Raw genomic sequence first — 19,408 nt, 5'->3', positions numbered from 1 at the left:
CAGGCAGGCAGGCATCAACCACATAAAAATATATTTAAATATTTTAAGCTTCTGCTCCCAGTACTTCATTCCCCATTCATATTTGGTGAATGAATAAATTAGGTAAAGTCATATATCTAAAAAAAATACCTTTTATAAGCCAATTTTTTGGTTTAGGTTTATACTAAAAAATTCTTTAAAATGTAATTTCCTTTATTCCCCTTACTCAAATACGTTTCTCTATTATACTGACTTAGAGCCAATACTGTCGGCAATTTAAAACTACCTGCCTACCAAGGGATCTTTGAGCTTTTAATCTGTTTCCATAGCAGTTTGATCAACTGCTTGATTAAAAAGCCTTCTTTATTATTACTACCACAGGGAAAAGAAGTATCTGCCATGCACCTGTTTTAAAATATTTGAGCCATGAAATATTTTTAAAATTGTACACTTAAAAAATAGATAATTAAATCTAATAGATATTTCTCTAAAGAAGATATCCAATGGCCAAGAAGCACATGAAAAGATGCTTAACATTAGTAGTCATCAGGGAAATGCAAGTCAAAACCATCATGAGATGCCATTTCATACCTACTAGGATAGCCATAATCTTAAAACAAAAACAAGTGTTGGTGAGGATGTGGAGAAATCAGAACCTTTATACATTGCTGGTGGGAATGTAAAACATGCAGCCACTGTGGAAAACAGTTTCGTGGTTCCTCAATAAGTTAAATACAGAATTACCACTTAACTCAGCAATTCCACTCACACGTTTATGCCCAAAAGAACTGAAAGCAAGGCTGGGCGTTGTAATCCCAGCACTTTGGGAGGCCAACGCGGGTGGATTGCCTCAGCTCAGGAGTTCGACACCAGCCTGGGCAACATGGTGAAACCCCCTCTCTACCAGAAATATTAAATATAAAAACAATTAGCTGGGCATGGTGGCTTGCACCTATAGTCCCAACTATTCAGGAGGCTGAGTGGGAAGACAGCTTAGGCTCACAAGATGGGGAGGTTGCAGTGAGCAGAGACTGCACCACTGCACTCCAGCCTGGGTTACAGAGTAAGACCTCATCTCAAACAAACAAACATTTTTAAAAACTTTAAAAAAAGAATTGAAAGCTCAAACAAAATTTTGTACACAAATAGTCATAACAGCCCTGTTTACAATGGCTAAAAGGTAGAAGCAATCCAAATGTCCATCAACATGTGAATGGGCAAACAAAATGTGGCCTATCTATGCAATGGACTATTATTTGGTCATAAAAAAAAGTACTAAAACATGCTGCATCGTGGAAAAATCCTGAAAACATTATGGAAAATGAAAGATGCCAGATACAAAAGTCCATATATATGATTCCATTCACGTGAAATGTCCAGAATAGGCAAACCCATAGAGACAGAAAGTAGATGAGTGGTTGCCAGGGGCTGGAGAGATTGGAGGAAATGAGATGTGACTACTTCATGGGACAGGGTTTCCTTCCAGGGTGATTTTGAAACTTTCAGAAGGTGGTGATAGTTGCACAACATTGTGAATGTACTTGACGCCACTGAATTGTAGACTATAAAACGGTGCTAAGTTTTTTTAGCACAATAAAAGAGCATATTATATATATATCAAAGTCATAAAGCATAAGAATAATACCAGTACTTATTAATCTACCACCCAACTTGACAGACACAACAGTGTCATTGACAAAGCTCCCTGTCAGCAGATCCCTGATCAGATCTCTACTTATCCCTGCCCCCATGAGGGAATTACAATCCTCAACTTTTTGGTCATTGCTCCCCCTCTAAGTTTCAGTTTTAAAACAATGTGCTGTTCGTTGAACTTGTTTTTTAAGTTTATAAAAATAAAACTCCAGTTAATGTATCACTTAATGACAGAGATATACGCCGAGAAATACACTGTCAGGTGATTTCAATCATTGTGTGAACATCATAGAGTGCACCTACACAAACCTAGATGGTGCGGCTACTACACACCGAGGCTATACGGTATAGGCTACTGCTCCTAGCATGCTACTGTACTGACTACTGCAGGCAACTGCAACACAATGGCAAGTACTTGGGTATCTAAACATATTTAAATGTAGAAAACATATTTAAACGTACAGTAAAAATACAGTATTATAATCTCATGGGACCACCATCTATATGCCATCCACCACTGACTGAAATGTCATTATGCAGTACACAACTGTATACTTCGCTTTTGTCATTCAATATTATCTTTCTGCGACTTATCCATATTGATGCATGTTTAGCTACAGGAAAATAATTTTACTATTCCACAGTCATGCGCTATATAACTGACTGTATGACAAACTGTCCACCTAGTCTCCTGCCTATGAACATGTGCATGATCGTGTGAATGGTTTACAGCTTTGTGGCCCTACTAACAATGCTGCTGTGAACACTCATGCAGATGCACCCTCTTTAGAAAACGCAAGTCTCTTTAGGGAATAAACCAAGACAAGGATGGCCAAGTAGGTCTATCAAGACAATCACATGCTTTTTCCTTTAATACGGTAAGTGGTATAAATTAATATATTTTCTAATGTTAAACCAACCTAGCAGTTCCAGTTCAAAGTAGGACATTAAACACAAGCATTTAACTTCACAACCTCCTCAAACCCCCATAATATGGCAATAAAGAGGATTTTTAAAAATTATAAACCCTGAAGGACAAAAACAAACCAGAAATAAGACACAGCAACAAGGATTAGTGGACTTAGCCAACCCAAAAAAGCAGAACACTAGGCTACTTGGAGTAGGCCTAGTAAACCTAGATTTAGAACACATAACCTTGAAAAGATTTAGGAATTGGTAACACCAACACCCCACGCCCTGGAAAAGAAGTATTTGGAGTATGAGGGAATTGAGTGCCCTCAACTTGAAAGAGCTTTAGAAAGTATGTTTTAGTTGTCAAGAGTAAAGTTTCTGATGCCATGCTTCCTGGGTTTATCTTTCGACTTTGCCACCTACTAGCTGTTTGCCTTCGGTCAAGTTCTATACATCTCTTGGTACCTCAAGAAGTTGCTGCTAGGTAAAAACTAACAGCATCGGCCGGGCGTGGTGGCTCAAGCCTGTAATCCCAGCACTTTGGGAGGCGAGACGGGCGGATCACGAGGTCAGGAGATCGAGACCATCCTGGCTAACACGGTGAAACCCCGTCTCTACTAAAAACTACAAAAAACTAGCCGGGCAACGTGGCGGCACCTGTAGTCCCAGCTACCTGGGAGGCTGAGGCAGGAGAATGGCGTGAACCCGGGAGGTGGAGCTTGCAGTGAGCTGAGATCACGCTACTGCACTCCAGCCTGGGTGACAGAGCGAGACTCCGTCTCAAAAAAAAAAAAAAAAAAAAAACTAACAGCATCAACCTCATACGGTTGTCATGAGGACTAACTTAGCTAATATGTTCAAAGTGCTTTGAATGATTCCTACCACAGGGTAAACACACACAAGTTTGGGTGTCTTTGTTGTAAGACTGGCAGCAGCTTCAGGGGACTACTAATCTTCAGGGACATCTAGTGTTCATTTCACCCTTGACATGGTGGGAATATTCAGAGAAGATGCTAAGAATACTGGGGGATTCTTTACAACAGAGCAGGAGTTCCAAAGGACACAGTGGAAAGGTTTGTAAATGAAAGAAGAGAGGGGAATCAAATCAGGAATAAAATTACAGAGCCACACAAGGATAACATGTCCACGTGTGACACCCAGCAGAGCTCACGCTTGAGTAGAATATTCGAAATGCAGTGCTGGATCAGACAAACGGGCCACTCAGCCCCATGCTGGCCCAGTCCAAAGCACCGAGAAGTTATCTTAATGGGATATGGCTGTCCTTCAGGATAATTCCTTTATTCTGGTCAGTTCTTCTCTCCCCTGTTCCTTTAGGCAGCCATTCTCATAATCCAGCTTTTCATGCTAAGCAGATTACTGTTTTTCTGAGTGAGAACCAGGTGTAAGAGCATCAGATGGAAATTTCCTATTTTGCTTCCTCCACAGAAGCCCATCCACTGGGCATCACCCTCACCTCCATTCCTTAGTCCCTGTGGACAACAACCCCTCCTCCCCTAAAGCTAAGCACTCCATCTGTGTCCTTGACCCATTTGTTCATTAGGGTGCACCTGTCATTTATCTCTTCTCTGTATCTTCAACATCTCCTGTCCATCCAGCTCTGTTCCCAGAATCTATAAAAATATGGTTGGTGTTTCTTCCTAAAAAATATGAATCCAATCACCCCTTGACCTTGTATCTTCTCCCTTCTCCTTCCTGGCTCATTCTATCTTTTTGAAAGGAGTCACTTATCTTGACTTCACTCTATCCCATTGATTTCTCAACCCCCAGCCTTCCTCCAACCCTCAAAACAAAACCGGCTGTGATACCGCCTTCAGCGCTGGGTTTCTCTGCCCTATCCCCACCCAGCTCAGAAACGGCCCTTTTAAAATTGAGAGCCAATGACTTTCTAATTACCAAATCCAGTGGATATTTTCCTGTTATCACTTCATGAGCCCCGTTAGGATACTCTCATTTGCTTCTGCTGAATAGGACTTGAGAGAATGGCCTGAGGCACAAGTAAGTGGTTAGGAGTGCCTCATTTAACATAAAGATGACATTAGAATGTCATCTTTCTAGGGGTCCATTCTTCAGATTGAGCACATTGAAGCTACGATTCATCAATTGGGGGAACTTGCTATTTAAAGGAACCTTAGAGTGAATCCTCCTGCAAGCAGAATTTCCTCCTGTCATAAGCGTTATCATTTCCAAATGTATGTAGCTGCAGAAACTTCCTATTTCAAGATTCCTTAATGGGACACACCTACTCTCAGCCTCACCTCTATTACTGTCTGGGTTGTTTACACATAGGAATCTGGGTTACTGGTGAAATCAAGTCCATCTATAGTCTGTAAATCACATCATGTAAATGAAAAGAGCTCAACACAGTTCCAAGCACACAGCAGATGTCTAACAAATGCCAAGTATTTTTATTAATTTGTAAGCACTGAGAACAAAAAGCAAAAAGGGGAGTGGACTTACAGGTAGACAGTCTATATATCGTTTAGGCCAAAATGTCTTTAAAAATCAATTGTAGGAAGCAGGCACAGTGGCTCATGTCTATAATCCTAGCACTTTGGGAGGTCAAGCTGGGAGGACTGCTTGAGGCTAGGAGCTCCAGACCAGCTTAGGCAACACAGCAAGACCCCATCTCTACAAAAAATAAAAAATTAGCTGGGCATGATGGTACACACCTGAATTCCCAGCTACTGTGGAGACTGAGGTGGGAGGATTGCTTGAGCCCAGGAGTTGGAGGTTGCAGTAAGCTATGGTAATGCCACTGCACTCCAGCCTGGGTGACAGAGCGAGATTCTGTCTTAAAAAAGAAGTCATTTGGGATCTACTTCTTCATGCCCACTAGAATTTTTAAAGTAAAATAGCAAGTGTTGGCAAACGTGGAGAAATTGGGCCCTCATACATTTCTAGTGGGAATATAAAATTATAAGCCACTGTGGAAAACAGTTTGAACAATTCCTCAAAAAATTAAACACAGAATTAATATATGCTCCAGCAATTCCATTTCTTGTTGTGTAGCCAAGGTAACTGAAAATAAGCACTCAAACAAAATCTTATACAACCACCAGTGTTGATAACAGCATTCTTCATTAGAGCTGGGCTGGGAAAAGGAGGGAATTGAGAGTGATTCCTTAATGGGTACAAAGTTTCTTTTGGGGCTAATGAAAATGTTCTGGATTAAATAGTGGTGATGGCCGTACAACACTGAATAGTGGTGATGGTCATACAACATTGTGAATGTACTAAAAGTCACCGAATTGGATACTTCAAAATGGTTAAAATGGTGATATGTAATACGGATTTTACTTCCATTTTTTAAGAAAAGGAGATGTGATGGTGGAAGCAGAGAAGATGACACATATGCTGCTGGCTTTTAAGATAAAGAGGCCATAAGCCAAGGTATGCATATGGCCCCAAGAGCTAGAAAAGACAGGCAAACAAATTCTCCCCTAGAGCCTTCCAGTGGAATGCAGCCCTAGCCTGTATCTTGATATTAGCTCACTAAAACTGATTTTGGACTTTTGAACTCCAGAGCTGTAAGAGAATAAATTTCTCTTGTTTAAGGCGCTTCAAAAAAAAACAAAAAACCAAAAAAAAAACCAAAAAAAAAAAAAAAACACAAAACCCTGGGCGTAGGGGTGAGGGAGCGGACAGAGATGAAACAAGATTGGTCATAAGCTGATAAATGTTGAAACTGAGTGATGGAGTTTCAAGGGCACTCATCGTACCGAATCTCTTCAATATGGTTAATACTTTCTACAATGAAAACATTTTTAAAAACTGAATATACACATATGTATGTTGGATCCTGCAAAAAAAAATCCTATTTGCAAAGTATTACAATAATCTGTTAAATATTTCAGGGTTTAATCTTGAAATACTGATATTAGATAGTACTCAGTACTTCAGTAAAGCATTTTCATTTATATTCCGTATTAGTTTATAAAGCTGTTTTATAATCTGAAACAATAGCATATTTCTTGCAGACTGTCAATGGAAAGCTGCTATTTCTAGGTAGGAAATCTAGACACATCTTTCAATTGCTGAATCCTGAAATGTCCAACATCCTCGTTAGCAATTTACTTGCTTCTTCTAAACAATTCAACAAATATTTAGCGCACATTAAATATTTACATGTCAGAGGCCTATTTCTCCTGCTCTTGTCAAACTAATAGAAAATATTGCTTCTAAGCAAAAATAACTACCAAATAAAGGAGCATAGAGATTAAAAGCTTGTCACCAAGCATAGAGATTAAAAACAAGTCACCAAGTCCAGTTAAATGTAAAGCATTAGGAAGTTGAACCAATGTTTCAATACTTATTAACTTATCCATTGAGTAAGCTAAATGCAGGTATATTTTTAACAGTACAAAAAAGAAGAAACCAACTAGAAAATGGAGTTTTTATTATTTCATATTAAAAAACAATTGCTGCATTACAAATTTATTCTCATTAATTCCTATGAGTTTACTACTACTCAAAAGAAAACTTGGTACATAATACAAATGTATCCTTCCAGAAACCTTCCTTCATTAAAACTGAGGTAAACATTAAATTTCCGGGAGAAAATTAAACACTCAAGTGTTTACTAAACGTATCTGCTTCATCTTCCAAATCTAATAAGTGCACCCATCAAATCATGAAATTGCTCTGCTGTGTAACTAGTGCTCCAGGAAATGAAGAAGTGTCAAACCCACTGAACGAATATGGAAGCAGAAAATAGAATGGTGGTTGCCAGGGGGTATGGAGAGCAGGAAATGGGGAGTTGTTCAATGGATATAAAGCTAGTGTTATAAGACATAAATAGGTTCCAGATATCTGCTGTACAAAGTACCTACAGTTAACAATACAGTCATCCTCCCTTATCCAAGGGGGATACGTTCCAAGACCTCCAGCAGATGCCTGAAGCCATGGATGGTGCTGAACCCTGTATATACTATGTTTTTCCTATATACACATACCTATAATAAAATTTAGAGACAAGGTGTCACTGTGTTGCCCAGGCTGGTCTTGAACTCTTGGGCTCAAGTGAATTTCCCACCTGTATATACATACCTATATATGCATATGTTTTTTCCTATACATACCTATAATAAAATTTAGTTTCTAAATCAGGCACAGTAAGAGATTCACAATAAAATAGAACAATTATAATAATATTCTGTAATAAGTGTTATGGGGATATGGCCTTTCTCTTTCTCTCTCAAAACATCTTATGGTACTGTACTCATTCTTCTTGTGATCTCCAGCCTGATAACCAAGAGGGCTACTAAGTGACGCACAGGTGGGCAGTGTCTACAGTGTGGATACACTGGACAAAGATAATTTATGTCCTAGGCGGACTGCATGAGATTTCATCACACTATTCAGAACAGCAAATAACATAAAACTTACGAACTGCTTATTTCTGGAATTTTCCATGTCATATTTTTGGTCTATAGGTAACTGAAACCAGGGAAAGCAAAACCACAAATAGGGGGGAATGACTGTATGGTGTTGCATACTGTAAAATGTTGTAAGAGGAGAGATCTTATGTCACATGCTCATGTTACACGTTATGTACATCTTATGTTACATGTTCTTACAGCAACATGTAACATAAGGGACAGCAAAGGGACACAAGAAAACTTATGAAGGTGATGGATCTGTTTATTACCTTGACTGTGGTGATGGTATCAGGGGGTATATACAAGCCTATTGAATTGTATGCATTAAATATGTGCAAGGCTATTGTGTATATCAATTACATCTCAATAAAGCTTTTAAAAACCACTGAGGAAAAAAGTTAAAATGAAGACTTTCTGGCAGCTCCAACTATTACATAATGAAGAAAAACACAGTGAACTGCTGTTATGAGATGACAAACGTATACACCCAGCATACTTCTGGTTCCAAGATGGCATTTTAAGAACATAAGGTTACTCCTGGTAGCCACAGTGGCTCACGCCTGTAATGCCAGCACTTTAGAAGGCCAAGACAGGCTGGGCGCGGTGGCTCAAGCCTGTAATCCCAGCACTTTGGGAGGCCGAGACGGGCGGATCACGAGGTCAGGAGATCGAGACCATCCTGGCTAACACAGTGAAACCCCATCTCTACTAAAAAATACAAAAAACTAGCCGGGCATAGTGGCGGGCGTCTGTAGTCCCAGCTACTTGGGAGGCTGAGGCAGGAGAATGGCGTAAACCCAGGAGGTGGAGCTTGCAGTGAGCTGAGATCCGGCCACTGCACTCCAGCCTGGGCGACAGAGAGAGACTCCGTCTCAAAAAAAAAAAAAAAAAAAAAGAAGGCCAAGACAATAAGATCCCTTGAGGCCAGAAGTTTGAGACCAGCCTGGGCAACATAGCAAGACCCTGTCTCTACCAAAAACAAAAAAAAAAATAATTAGCCAGGCATGATGGCATAGGGTACCTGTAGTCCCAGCTATTCAAGAGGCTGAGATGGGAAGATCACTTGAGCCCAAGAGTTCAAGACCAGCCTGGGCAACATAGTGATACCTTGTCTCTATAAAAAATTTTAAAAATCAGCCAGACATGGTGGCACATACCTGTGGAGGTGGGAGGATCGTTTGATCCTGGGAGGTAGAGGCTGCAGTGAGCTGTGATCACAACACTGCACTGCAGCCTATGTGACAAAACAACATCTTGCCTCTTAAAATTTTACATATATATATATATATATGGAGCCGGGTATAGTGGCTCACTCCTGTAATCCCAGCACTTTGGGAGGCTGAGGCGGGCGGATCACGAGATCAGGAGATCGAGACCATCTTGGCTAACACGGTGAAACCCCGTCTCTACTAAAAATACAAAAAATTAGCCGATGTGTGGTGGGTGCCTGTAGTCCCAGCTACTCGGGAGGCTGAGGCAGGAGGATGGTGTGAACCCAGGAGGTGGAGCTTGCAGTGAGCCGAGATCGCGCTACTGCACTCCAGCCTGGACGACAGAGCAAGGCTCTGCCCCCCCCAAAAAATTATATATATATACACACACATTTATATATACAATTTTTTAAAAGAACTATGAAAATTCAAGTATGAAAAGGCACCCCATTTTTAAATAGGCAATGGATCTTAACTGATATTTCTCCAAGTAAGATATGCAAATGCCCAAAAGCACATGAAACGATGCTCAACATCATTAGGGAAATACATATTAAAATCACAATGAGATATCACTGCACATCCAGTAGGATGGTTACAATCCAAAAGACAGATAGCAACAGCATTGATGGAGATGTGGAGAAACTCCTATACATCGCATGTGGAAATGTAAGTTGATGTCATCGCTTTTGAAAACAGTCTGGCAGTTCTTCAAAAGGCCAATTATAGAGTTACGTGTGATTCAACAATTACACTCCTAGGAATACACCCCCCAAAAAATGAGAACATGTCCACAGAAAAACTTGTACATGAATGTTCACAGCAACATTACTCATAATAGCCAAAAGGTGAAACAACCAAAACGTCCATCAAGGGTGAATAGACAAAATGTGGTAATATCCATAAACTGGAATATTATATGACAATAAAAATGAATTAAATATTAATATATGCTACAACATGGATGAACCTTGAAAGTATGCTAAGTGAAAAAACCCAGTAACAAAAAAATCACGTTGTGTATCATTTCACTTACATGAAATGTCCAAAATAGGCAAACCTGTAGAAAGTATATGAGTGGTTGCCAGGGCCTGGGGGATATACAGTGTTTGTAAGTGACAGCTAAGGGATGTGAGGTTTCTTTTTGGGAGTGATGAAAAGATACTAAAATGGATAATGCTGACGGGTGTCCAATTTTATGAATATGCTAAAACCCTTTGAACTGTACATTTTAAATGGGTGAATTATATGTTACATAGATTAAATCTCAATAAATCCTTTTTTTAAAAGGGAAATGAACATTTCTGCATCTTTACTGGGTCTCCAACTGATAAGTTCCCCAAGGCAGGAGTCCTTTGTCTTCCTTATAACCTTCTCAACCCACCCTCTCTTCCTTCCGAAGATGATGCTTAAATAACAAACAGACACCTCCTAGCAAAGCTGCTATAAAATTCTTTGTAGCAGATGAGGGGATTGGTTTCTGGTTTGACTTTCATACTTAAATCAGAGAGGCTCTCTCATATTAAATCTCTCTCCACTCCAGATATGTGAGTACCAAGAATTTATGGAAAAAAAATTAAGTTTCTGCTTGTTTCTAAAGTAGCTTCTTTCTGCTTCTTTCCAGACCATCAGAAACCACACTTAAAGATATTCTGGATCCACCTTGGGCATTCTGGAAACTCTTCCATTCTCTTCTAGTGTTTATGGAAGAGTAGACACTATGTTTCACCAGCAGGTGTCACTGTCTTACCTTTGAGCTTCCAGTACCAACCTCACAGGCACCAGATGCCAGGAGGGCAGCTCCCAGATGCATGGTGTGGGCTACAAATAAACAGTGACTTTCTTCCAAAGAGTACAGTACAGAAAGGCAGGGAGAAAGAGTAATGGTACAGTGAAGAAAGGTGACCAGCACTACCTCAAGTCAGGTGATGGAGGTTCACATCAATAGTGATGCACACTGTTGACAGCACGTGCCCTGGATAGGAGGTGATGAGGGTGGCAGCTTGCCTCTGTAGTTTCCTCCCCAAACACATTACCCCAATCGGGAAAGCCATCAGACACATGTCAACTGAGGGACAGTCTACAAAATTCCTGACTAGTATTCCTCAAAACAGTCATGGTCATCCAAAAACGGGAAAGCCTGAGAAACTGTCACAACCAAGAAGAGCCTTAGGAGACATGACTGCTAGATAAAATGTGGGATCCTAGGTAGGAACAGAAAAAGGAACTTGGGCCAGGCGTGGTGGCTCACACCTGTAATCCCAGCACTTTGGGAGGTCGAGGTGGGAGGATCACCTGAGGTCAGGAGTTTGAGACCCGCCTGGCCAACATGGTGAAATCCTATCTCTACTAAAAATACAAAAATTAGCTGGGCGTGGTGGCGTGTGCCTGTAATCCCGATTACTCGGGAAGCTGAGGCAGGAGAATCGCTTGAACCCTGGAGGCGGAGGTTGCAGTGAGCCGAGATCACGCTACTGCACTCCAGCCTGGGTGACAGAGCTAAACTCCATCTCAAAAAAAAAGAAAAAGAAAAAGAAAAAGGAACTTGGGATAGTTAATAATGGTGTTTATTCCATAATAATGATTGGCTCATTGTGACAAATGTGCCACACTAATATAAAACGTTAATACTAGATATGAGATTTGAGAATTCTCTCTACTACCTTCACAATAATTCTGGAATTTTGATAATGTTCTAAAATGTCGTTTATTTTTTAAAAATTATTCACTAGCTGCCAATTTTGCCACCTTAAGGTTCTATTTTAAGGCATATTCCCAACTGTTTAAAAGCTACTGTTTCCTCTTCAGGCATGTTTTTAAGTGATTAGAAGACAGAAAAAACAAAACTTCAGGCTCGGAGAGCAGAAAGGGTATGTGGGAAAAAAGGAGATGCCCTGAGAAAGAACTGAGTCCCAGGTGAGAGCCACTATTCCTATCACAGTACTAGCAACGTGGCTCTTTTCACCCTGAAAACCGAGAGAGCTACCAGTGCGTTCACAACATACACAGCCTTTCCTAACCATGGGGAAAAAAAAGCTGGGAGATGCAGTGGTAGCAGAAAGCTGGTAGTGCTAGGAAGTTATCATTCAATAAAGGTTTTTACTGAAAGATAAATCAGCCCCTCTGAGGAGTTTTATGACTCAAACTGCTCTAAAGCCCCCAAGGCCCAAAGAAACATCTGGCGGCTAAACCATTATTATTTCTACTTTTAACAAAAGTAGTCAAAAAAGTACTCAATATAAATGTTGAGGCCAGATGCAGTGGCTCACACCTGTAACCCCAGGACTTTGGGAGGCCGAGGCGGGTGGATCACCTGAGATCAGGAGTTCGAGACTAGCCTGGCCAACATGGCAAAACCCTGTCTCTACTAAAAATACAAAAATTAGCCGGGCATGGTGGCGGGCACCTGTAATCCCAGCTACTCAGGAGGCTGGGGCAGGTGATCCGCTTCAACCCGGGAGGCAGAGGTTGCAGTGAGCTGAGATCGTGCCACTGTGCTCCAGCTTGGTCAAGAGAGTGAGACTCTGTCTCAAAAAAAAAAAAAAAAAAGATTTATATTTCTTTTGCTCTGGTTCTGTTTTTTAAAAACTGTGCAGATGGAAGCACTGGAGTAGATAAATGTCACGTTGCTTCAATAAATAGAGTTAGGTGGTTTCCTTTTTATATGAAAAACTGTGGTTGAAATGGATTCTGTACTAGATTTCTGCTCCTGTGCCTAAAGAAAAGCCCAGCCAGCTGCAAAACTGGCTTACTATATAGCAAATCAGAAACCAAAACCTAATAGGTGAAGTATTATATACAGTGTCCATTAACATGTTTTACATACGTTCACTGGGTGAGTCTGGGATAATTAAAGGGATGAGAGTTGACGGAACCCCTTCAGGAAAGACAACACAGGACAAATGAGAAACAAGCTGCAGTGACTTACTACCTACGGGAATGAGATGAGTGGGCTGGGATTCTTCCAGTTTGCTCCTCAACCAGTCAAAATCCTGGTATCTTCGACGAACAGAATATTCTGGCAGGTCAAACTCCACCCGAGTACTCTGCAAATAAGAGAATGGAAAAAAAATAAGCATAAGGGAATAGCATATCTTGGCTGAAAGGAAGGGAAAAAAGCTCTCTTAGAATAACCAAACTAGGCAAGATCACATTTTCCTGCCACCAAACGCACCAGCCAAATGGCAGAGTTTACCAACATAGAATAGACCAGTCTGGGACACAGAGCCCAGTTAAAAATTCAAGGAGCTGTAATAAAAATGCCAGTTTTCCGAGATTGCGCCACTGCACTCTAGCCTGGGTGACAGAGCGAGACTCTGTCTTAAAACAAAACAAAACAAAACAAAAAAACACCAGTTTTTTTTCCCCTATCCTCAGGAAATAGATTTCAACTATTACCAGAATTGTTTAGAAACATTTGATTCATTTCCTCCAAGCTTAACTCTAACAATTTCTTTTAGCAGAAAAATTCCACTTAGGATATTGCTACTAAATCCAAATCTGTGAAAAGAAATTGTCTCCACCTTCTGCTAAATATGCTGACAAGTTTTGCCAAAGGGGAAATAAACAAAAAGTAAAGATAATAGATCACTGCTCATTTCGAGAGCAGATTAGATGAAAATAGAAAAGGTTTTGCTTAATCTGCCACATTCTGCCAGAACCATAACCTTGAAACTGTCATATTTTAGATAAGAAAAAACCTAGAAATAATACAAAAATGCCATTGTATCGCAGAAAAATATTAATAATCTCATTCCTTTTTCTCAATTTTTAAAGTTTTCTGAAGTGTGACTGCAGCACTTCAACAATGAAAATCAATGTTGAATAAAGTTAAGTTGATTTATACCAAAACAAGATTTTTACTCATTTACTGGCCCAAATTAAATCGTGTCTCACATAAGCCATTTTTCCCTATGAGGGTACAGACTACATGACTGTCTCACGGTTCTCAGAAATTAAAGTACAAGATAAAAATGGGTCAAGCTACATCTCATAAATTTACACTTTCAAGCCAAAAGTCGGTTTTAATTCACAACACCAAGAAAATCTTTAAGCACATGAATGAGAGTCATTCATCAAAGAAAAAGCTGTGAACAGCTCTGGCATCAAAAATTATGATTTCATCCTCCCCAAAACCTGTGTTCACGGTCTTAGCAAAATGGTGAGGTTCAAGGACTCGGTCTTGGACTGACCCCCAACTAACCGCATTGTTTCCCCTCTTTAAGCCCCAAACACCAGCATATGCCTATGAAATACAATCTTCCCCTGTTCTTGCAAGGGTGAAATGTGAGGACATTCACTCAATGTAGGTAATTGTGACTTATCAGATGATTTTCCCAAAGGAATTAGCATTGTAGGATTGGAGAGAGAAAAAAAAGACAACACTTAAATCCAGACAGCAAGTCACTGTTGACGAATTTTCAAGCACAGCATGACAGAAATATTGGGAACAAGTGGCCTGATACTCCCATCCCCGCACCACACAGGCGGCGTGGGAAGGACTCTGTGCCTATGCAGTTCTTGCATCCCTACCAGATCCCTGACTTGTCACTAAGCCTCCTTGAGCCCTACCTAGGTTCAACAGTAAGAGAGTTACAGCAGGGCTTGGTAGCTCATGCCTGTAATCCCTGCCCTTTAAGAGGCCAAGAAGGAAGGATCAGCTTGAGCCCTAGAGTTTAAAACCAGCCTGGACAACATAGCGAGATCCCATCTCTGCAAAAAGAAAAAAAGTTTTAAATTAGCCAGGTGTGGTAGTGCATACTTGCATGCAGTCCCTACTACTCAGAGGCTGTGGAGGGAGGATCGTCTGAGTCCAGGAGGTTGAGACTGCAGTGAGCTGACTGTGCCACTGCATTTCAGCCTGGGTGAAAGAGTGAGACCCTGTCTCAAAAAAAACAAAAACAGTTGGAAGGGAAGATCAAGACCTCCCACCTCCCCCACCAGGCTCCATGTGAGAACCTGTCAATGATTATGGGCTAACGAAAGGCATATTTTGAAAGGTGACAAATTAAAGCAACTCATTTTCATTGTAAACCAAACAGATGCAAGGCTCTACTTTTTGCCTTCTTAAACGTTACATGATTATTGGCTGGGCACAGTGGCTCACACCTGTAATCCCAGCACTTTGGGATTACAGGATCCGCCAAGGCCGATGGATCATTTGGGGTCAGGAGTTCAAGATTGGGTGTAAGACATTGTTGTTTTGGGGGAGGGTTTTCTGAGACGGAGTCTCACTTGTCGTCCAGGCTGGAGTACAGTGGTGTGATCTCGGCTCACTGCAACCACCACCTCCCAGGTCCAAGTGATTCTCCTGCCTCAGCCTCCAAAGTAGCTGGGAATACAGGCGTGCGCCACCACATCCAGATAATTTTCGTGTTCAAGATCAGCCTGGCCAACACGGTGAAACCTTGTCTCTATTAAAAATACAAAAATTAGCCAGGTGTGGTGGCAGGTACCTGTAATCCCAGTTACTCAGGAGGCTGAGGCACGAGAATTGCTTGAACCCCAGAGGAGAAAGTTGCAGTGAGTCAAGACTGCACCACTGCACTCCAGCATGGGCAAGAGAGCAAGAGACTGTCTCAAAAAAAAAAAAGGTTACACGATTAACTGATCATTTCTCTTATGTTTTTCAGATCCATTTCATAAATTACAGTTTAGGTAATATTTCTACTCTAACTTTGAAACCATTTTTGGTAACTACAAAAGACAGCACAATAGAACACACGGTTTATTTTTGCCACAACCAATTTCACTTTTGGGGAACAGGCTTTTTTTTCTTTCCTTCTATTTATTCAGGTTTATACTTATTTTAAAACTTTGAGAAAAATAAATAGAAAATAAAAGATCAGCCATAATTCCTCTAAATAGAGAAAAACACAACATGGCTTATATGTTTCCATATTTTTTCTATGAATATTCATTCATTTACTCATTGTCTGTATCTCTTTAGCATACCTTGGACATCTTTCTACAGCAGTAAGTTCAGATGTACACAGTCTTTTTAACACATATATAGTATTCCACTGAATGGTTACACGATAATTAAACCAAATCCCAATTTAAGTTGTTTCCAATTTTTCCATGAATAAACAATGCTTTTGTAAACATCATTGAGCACCTGATAATTCCCTTAAAATAAATTCCTAAAGATAGAATTGCTGGAAAAAAGTGTACATACACTTTTTAACTGACAAACTACTTTCAGAAATACAGCAATGTATATTCTTATCACATATTCTGAGGAACTAGTTATCTTTGGTGGACTGATAAATGAAAAATAACACATCATCTTTGTTTACAGTTGTTTCTTTAATTACTATTGGGGTTGAACATCCTTTCAAATGCTTATTGGCCAAAAGAAGTAAGTATTTTTCTTCTTTTATAGGGTGTCTTTTTAAAAACTGTAAGTCCAGCCAGGTGCAGTGGCTCATGCCTGTAATCCTAGCACTTTGGGAGGCCAAGGCAGGGAGATAGCTTGAGTCCAGGAGTTCAAGACCAGCCTAAGCAACATGACAAAACCCTATCTCTACAAAAAATACAAAAATTAGCCGGGCATGGTGGCATGTATCTGTGGTCCCTGCTACTCAGGAGGCTGAGGTGGGAGGATTGCTTGAGCGTGGGAGGCAGAGGTTGCAGCTAGCCAAGACTGTACCACTGCACTCCAGTGTGAGCCACAGAGTAAGACCTCATCTCAACAAAAATAAAAATAAAAATAAAAATTGTGAGTCAAGTCTTTTTCATTTGTGTAAGTTCTTTATTACCATTTGCCTATCATAATTTCCAAATGGTTTGTCGGATACAGAATCTTTTCATTGTTTTATTGTTGATTTCATCCATATTTTCCCTTTATGCTATTTTTGGGGTCATCAATAAGAAGGCCATCGCCACTGCAAGCTTATAAAAATATTCACCTATAGTCTCTACGATTTTCTTTTTAGTTATGTCTAATCACTGCTTTTCTACTTCTAGAAATCTACCATTGGAAAATAATGTCTAAACTGTGGCAAGGATATTTGCATAATGATCTTCATTGCAATATTATTTAAATCAGCGAAGAATCAAAGCAACCTAAATATTCAACAATAAAAAGCAATTAATGAAATTATGGCATATTTATTCCATGGTTGTAATTTTGTTGGTAAGACTTTTTTTTTTTTTTTCAAATTTAGATAAGAGCCAGGTATGGTGGCTCATGCCTGTAATCCCAGCACTTAGGAGGCCGAGGCAGGCGGATCACTTGAAGTCAGGAGTTCAAGACCAGCCTGGCCAACACGGTGAAACTCTGTCTCTACTAAAAATACAAAAATTAACCAAGCCTGGTGGTGTGCACCTATAGTCTCAGCTACTCTACTTGGGAGGCTGAGGCAAGAGAACTGTTTGAACCTGGGAGGCAGAGGATGCAGTAAGTCAAGATCGCGCCACTGCACTCCGGCCTGGGCGACAGAGCAAGACTTTGTCTCTTAAAAAAAAAAAAGTAGATACAGTCCCCCAGGCTGGAGGGCAGTGGCACAATCATAGCTCACTATAGCCTCAAACTCCTGGGCTCAGGCAATCTTCCCACCTCAGCCTCCCAAGTACCTGGACTACAGGCACATGCCACCATATCTGGCTGATTTTGGGGGCTTTTTTTGTTTTTTGTTTTTGTAAAGATAGGGGTCTCACTATGTTGCCCAGGCTGGTCTCTAACTTCTGACCTTAAGCAATCCTCTGTCTCAGCCTCCCAAAGTTCTGGGATTACAGGCATGAGCCACCACAACCAGGGTGTAAGACACTGTTGTTTTGTGGCGGGGTTGGGGGGTGGGTTTGAGAGTCTCACTCTGTTGACCAGACTGGAGTATAGTGGCATGATCTCGGCTCACTGCAACCTCCACCTCCCAGGTTCAAGTAATTCTCCTGCCTCAGCCTCCCAGGTAGCTGGGACTACAGGCACCCGCCACCACACCCAGATAATTTTTGTATTTTTAGTAGAGATGAGGTTTCACCATGTTGACCAGGCTGGTCTCAAATCCCTGACCTCAAGTGATCCATCCACCTCAGCTTTCCCAAGTGCTGGGATTATAGGCATGAGCCACTATGCCCGGCCTGTTGTTTTAAGGGAAAATCAGAGGATACAAAATTAATTGTACATAAGGATTTCATTTACGCTAATATCTGGATATTAAAAATTTAGAAGACAAATTTAAAGCTGATGAGAACTGTTCCCTTTATATTCACCCTTATTTCCAAATTTTATACCATTTTCATACAGTATTTTTATAGTCTCACACACACACAATGCTCATTTTTTAAAAGCTCCTTTAAGGACATCGGGAGCTTAATACAGCAAGAAAATCTTGCTTGATCTTTGGAAAGCAATAAGGTAAAAAGTTATCACGAAATGGATGCTCAAGGCCAGACGTGGTGGCTCACGCCTGTAATTCCAATACTTTGGGAGACCGAGGCAGGAAGATCACTGGATCAGGAGTTCAAGACCAGCCTGGCCAACATGGTGAAACCCCATCTGTACTAAAAAAACAAAAATTAGCCGGGTGCGGTGGTCCACGCCTGTAGTCCCAGCTACTTGAGAGGCTGAGGCAGGAGAATCACTTGAATCTGGGAGGCGGAGGTTGCAGTGAGCCGAGATTGCGCCACTGCACTCCAGTCTGGGTGACACAGTACAATTCCGTCTCAAAAAAACAACAACAACAAAAACGGATGCTCGCGCACTCTCTGACCCAGTATTTATTTTACTTATTTTTACCACAATTTGGTCTAGAAAATATATAGTGATAGGTAAAATACGATCAAATGACATAAATTAGAAGTAGGTGAAAAAGATAAAGAAAAAACAAGGACAGACGGAAAAAGTAGAGTCAGGAATGAGGCTAGCAAAACACACTCACAATGAAACACTGCACACCAGCTAAAATTGGGCCAGAGACATTACTTGGAATTTCTGGAGAGAAATACATTTATAGGACTCACAGTATTCACAAAACAGGCAGACCAGTAAAACTCCAAAGATAAGTTTGTAGTAAATTTTTCCTCCGTGAAATTCAGGATCTAACTTAGGAAAATTTAAAAATATACATTTATCTCTATTTTTGAATACCCGTAGTAAACAAAACAATTTTTTTAAAAAGAACGAAAAGCAGGCTGGGCGCAGTGGCTCATGCCTATAATCCCAGCACTTTGGGAGGCCGAGGTGGGCAGATCACGAGGTCAGGAGATCAAGACCATTCTGACTAACACAGTGAAACCTCGTGTCTACTAAAA

General features: G+C 40.6%; 1 protein-coding gene across 1 annotated transcript in view; it reads right to left on the bottom strand.

Annotated features, from left to right (window-relative positions):
• The window catches only part of SNX30 (sorting nexin family member 30), a 140,915-nt gene that overhangs the window by 57,693 nt on the left and 63,814 nt on the right, over positions 1–19,408 (bottom strand). Inside the window, exon 3 of the mRNA XM_011941859.1 lies at positions 13,090–13,200. Within this exon, the coding sequence (XP_011797249.1) occupies positions 13,090–13,200 (111 nt within the window). The remainder of the gene's footprint in view (positions 1–13,089; positions 13,201–19,408) is intronic.

The sequence above is a fragment of the Colobus angolensis genome, unplaced genomic scaffold (genome assembly GCF_000951035.1).
Source record: "Colobus angolensis palliatus isolate OR3802 unplaced genomic scaffold, Cang.pa_1.0 Scaffold103, whole genome shotgun sequence".
Taxonomy (NCBI): domain Eukaryota; kingdom Metazoa; phylum Chordata; class Mammalia; order Primates; family Cercopithecidae; genus Colobus; species Colobus angolensis.
The sequence above is the reverse complement of the archived record's forward strand: the minus strand, read 5'-3'. Positions and strand labels throughout refer to the sequence as shown.